General features: G+C 36.0%; 1 protein-coding gene and 1 long non-coding RNA gene across 7 annotated transcripts in view; one reads left to right on the plus strand and one right to left on the minus strand.

Annotated features, from left to right (window-relative positions):
• Window positions 1–4,614, plus strand: part of LOC106878718 (uncharacterized) — a 157,845-nt gene that overhangs the window by 18,405 nt on the left and 134,826 nt on the right. The window lies entirely within an intron of this gene.
• LOC106878716 (transcription factor COE1) overlaps window positions 579–4,614 on the minus strand; it is a 341,839-nt gene continuing 337,803 nt past the window's right edge. For all 5 annotated transcript variants that reach the window (XM_014928021.2, XM_014928022.2, XM_014928020.2 and 2 more), the window contains 2 exons: window positions 2,762–3,250; window positions 579–1,946 (listed from right to left, as the gene is read on the minus strand). In XM_014928021.2, the coding sequence (XP_014783507.1) occupies window positions 1,876–1,946; window positions 2,762–3,250 (560 nt within the window). In that variant the 3' untranslated portion in view covers window positions 579–1,875. The remainder of the gene's footprint in view (window positions 1,947–2,761; window positions 3,251–4,614) is intronic.

Below are 4,614 nucleotides of genomic sequence, written 5' to 3' on the forward strand. Positions count from 1 at the left end.
ATAATAATGATAATAATAATAATAATGATAATAATAATAATAATAATGATGATAATAATAATAATAATGATATTAATAATAATAATAATAATGATATTAATAATAATAATAATAATATTAATAATAATAATAATAATATTAATAATAATAATAATAATAATAATGATATTAATAATGATAATAAAAATAATAATAATAATAATAATAATAATTAGAATAATAATAATAATAATGATATTAATAATAATATTAATAATAATAATAATAATATAATAATAATAATTATAATAATAATATTAATAATAATGATAATAATAATATTAATAATAATAATAATAATAATAATAATAGTGATATTAATAATAATAATAATAATATTATTATTATTAATAATAATAATAATAATAATATTAATAATAATAATAATAATATTAATAATAATAATAATAATAATAATAATATTAATGATAATGATGATATTAATAATAATAATGATAATAATAATAATATTAATAATATTAATAATAATAATAATAATAATTATAATATTAATAATAATGATAATAATTCACGTAAGAATGAGAAAAAAGCTGACCTCGCTAGGATTTGAGTTGAATCGTATAAAAAGGACCGTGACGCGGTTTCGTTTTGGTCTGCCACATACATACACACACGCACAGACACATAATTACACTATACATAGACAATGAAAAAGAAAACAAAAGCCCGAACAATGACTTAACAAAACCCATACGCACACACACACACACACACACTCACACATATTATGTTAGAACGTCAACAACATTTCGTGGGTGTGCGGCGCAACGTTATCAACAGATCTAGCGTCATTGCATCAGCAGACACCCGGTATTATGTAGGATCAGCTTCTAATTCCTTTAAATACCGTTCCAACATACATACTCACAGCTTCTGGTATAAAAACTTATGTAATTCAATTATATTAGCTAAGAACGTATTTAATCTAAAATCTTCGAACTACACTGGGACACATCACAGAGAGTTTTTACACTGGAAACAAGAAAGACTGCAGATTTTGCTCATGTTTTATTCGGTAACAAATTATTTTAAAACTTATAACAGAAATGTTTTTCTCATGCAAAGTTTTAAAGTCGTTTAAATTTTATAAATATCAGGTAAAATAATAAATAATCCATTCTATCGGTTGACTCTAACTTTATTACATATAACCATATTGAAACTTCAAATAACGCTGGTTTAAAGCTCCTCCTCCTCCTCTTCCCTTCCTCCTTTTTCTTTTCTCCTGCTCTCCTCTTCTATTCTCTCCTCATCTCTTCTTTTAATATTTCCCTCATTTGATACCCCTGTGGCAACTGAAAAAGTTATCCTGATCATCATCATCATCATCATCATCTTCATCGTCGTCGTCGTCGTCGTCGTTGTTATTGCTGTTATTATTATTATTATTATTATTATTATTATTTAAATGCCCACTGTTTTTTGTCTTTGGATTTCTTCAGTCCTCGTAGTCAATAAAGAAATTATTATTATTCTTATTATTAATCGTGAATGTCTTGGGCCCGCGTGGCCAGTAAAGAGATCATCTTCATCATCATCATCACCATCATCATCGTCGTCGTTGTCGTCGTCGTCATCGTCATCGTCATCATCATCACCGCCGTCGTTGTTGTCGTCGTCATTATTATTATCATTATTATTATTATTATTATCATTATCATCATCATCATGATTATTATTATTGATAGTAGTAGTAGTAGTAGTTGTCATAGTAGTAGGCGTAACGGTATCGCCTCGTCTATGGTGGCTTTAGTTCGACTTTTTTTTTCTTTTATTAGTTGATCGCATGCTTTTCTTGAGACGCTGTTAGTCTTCTTAACCGTTACACGATGGCAGAGCATAAGGGCTGAATGTCGGGAATGGCGGAGACATCATACTGCCGAAACCTGAAGAGAATAAGACAAAAGAATTCGTTAAATATTTATTGATTAGAAGAAATGATACACAAAAAAATGAAGGTCGTACGATCTTTTGTTTGTCATAGAGAGAGAGAGAGAGGGGCAGAGAGAGAGGGACAGAGAGAGAGGGAGAAAAAGAGAGACAAAGAAACAATGACAGAGAGAGAGAGGGATAGAGAAAAAGAGAGAGAGAGACAGAGAATGAGAGACAAGGATAAAGAGTAAAAGAAAGAGAGAGAGAGAGAGAGAGAGAGAGAGAGATGGATAAAGAGAAAGAGAGAAAGAGAATGAGAGAATGGGCGAAAGAGTTATGGAAAATAAAATATGAAATCATAAAAAAGGTTAATGACGCACAAATCTACGTGGCAGACGATACAACGATGAAACTATTTCTAATGTTATCATTGACATGTCTAAGGTAAGCAAATGGCGCAGTTGAGGTCGTTGAAGAAGCTGAAATATGAATAGCAACATCGAAAAAATACCTGAGGAATGAGAACCTAGGTTCGAAATTTCCCCAAGACACCTGAAGAAGGCTGGAGGGTATATCAGCCGAAACGTTGCGTTAACAACAAACAAGATGAGGACGAATATCCGTCGAATGGAAATAATAGTTTTCCTGTTTCAATAAATCAAAACATTTTACTCGAACTTTGGTATTCGAGAGTAGAATTCCCAGTTTGGCACGCACGTGCCTGTGTTAATATCTATCTATATTGAGGGAAAGAGAAAGAGAGAGAGTGTGAGAGAGAGGACATGTATGTGTGTTTTGTTACTGTTTACGTGTTCACCTGTTCACTTACCTTGCAGACTGCTGCGCACAGGCGCCGTGCACATTCCGAGTGGACTGTTGCTCAGTCGCGACACAGGTGCGAATGCACTCTTCTCTTTCACAACACTGACCATGTTGACGGGCGAAAACGTGAAAGACCCACCACTCGCTGCACTATATACATTGTTCATATCAGTACTGTTGTTATTATTGTTGTTACTGCTGTGACTGCTACTGTGAGGACTGCTACTGCTGTTGTTGTTGTAGTTGTTGCTGTTGCTGCTGTTGTTGTGATGGAGATGACTGTTGTTGATGAGGCTGTTGACGGCGAGGCTGTTTGTGTGTCCGAGGTAGGGCGACGATTGTGATAAAGCGTCGCTGGCGATCGAACCGAAGCCCATGGATGACAACTGACAGGAACTACTGGAAATCACTGATGGTGGGCGTGATGGTGGTGGTGGTGGCGGCAGTGGTGGAAGTGGTGGGTGTGGTGGCGGTGAGAACGGTGGCGGGAGCAGACCTTTTGTTGAAGCAGACAGAAGATAAGAAGACATTAATGACAAAAAGCAAATTTAATGTTTACCGGTGCAAACCGGTGTGTTGATTCGCATCCTTTTACGTAAAAAAAAAGAAAAAGAAGAAGAAAGAAACTTAAATTAACCACTTGATGTTCCGAGATAATTACGTGCGAACAAGAAGGGAGAGTTGCTGTGGTGGACTTAGCTGTCGATGACGAAATATGAACGTTTAGCTGTTTTGTCGAACGACCTGCACGAATGGTTTGTTTCTAGAGATCAAAAGTCTATGCTGTGCTGTATATGATCTTCCTCGATGTTACCTGCACAGGTGTACAGTGTGTCACGTATCAGGAGTCGAAGTAATTGCAGAGTCACGTGAGATAGAATGTCTTGCTCAAGAGCACTAGGAACCATACGGTATGGAAATTGAAACCACGATCGCGTGGTCGTGAATGCAGCATCCTAGCCACTAGGCTATGTATCCTCACAATGTATTGATTAAAAAAGAAAAAAGAAAAAGGAAGACCCTTAAGAATGAAAATAAACCTCAAGATGAGGCTTAGAAGCCTGCAGAACGGGAGAAGAAACCAAGATTGAGAAGAGTCCATCTTCGCTGCGTAAACATCCACTTGACGGATGGCTCAACGGGGACTGAAAAAGGGAAGTTTGCACCGGTCTTTAGTCCTACCCAGGTGTGTTCTGACTGATGTGTCAGTAGATTAAGTGAGTTTCAATTATTAGACTGCTGCCATGCTGGGGCACCGCCTCGAAGAATCCTTAGTCGAATGAATCGACCTCATTACTTATTTTTTAAAGCCCCGGTACTTATTCTATTGATATATTTTGCTGAACCGCTAAGTTACGGGGACGTAAATACACTAACACCGGTTGTCAAGCGGTGGTGGGGGACAATCACAAATACAAAGACACACACGCACATACAAACATACACACACAAACACACACACCACACACACACACACACACACACATATGAGACGGTTTTCTTTCAGTTTCCTTCTACCAAATCCACTCACAAAGCTTTGGTTGACCCCAGGCTATAGTAGAAGACACTTGCCCAAGGTGTCACTCAGCGGCACTGAACCCGAACCATGTGCTTAGGAAGAAAGCTTCTTACCACACAGCCACGACTGCGCCTGCTCCTTTCATGAATTCTTAAATTGCTTAAATTATTTCGTTTTTCATAATTTGATATTAGTTCTGGATTGTATAATGTCCTCTCTTTGCTTCTCAAAAACCTTCTTTCGTCCATCTTTACGCGTTCTTCCAATATGCCGCACTCCATATTTCAACGTTTTCTTCTATATATAATTCCTTGTGGCCAAAAAGGAAATTGTTGTTCTTC

The sequence above is a fragment of the Octopus bimaculoides genome, chromosome 22, assembly GCF_001194135.2.
Source record: "Octopus bimaculoides isolate UCB-OBI-ISO-001 chromosome 22, ASM119413v2, whole genome shotgun sequence".
Lineage (NCBI taxonomy): Eukaryota > Metazoa > Mollusca > Cephalopoda > Octopoda > Octopodidae > Octopus > Octopus bimaculoides.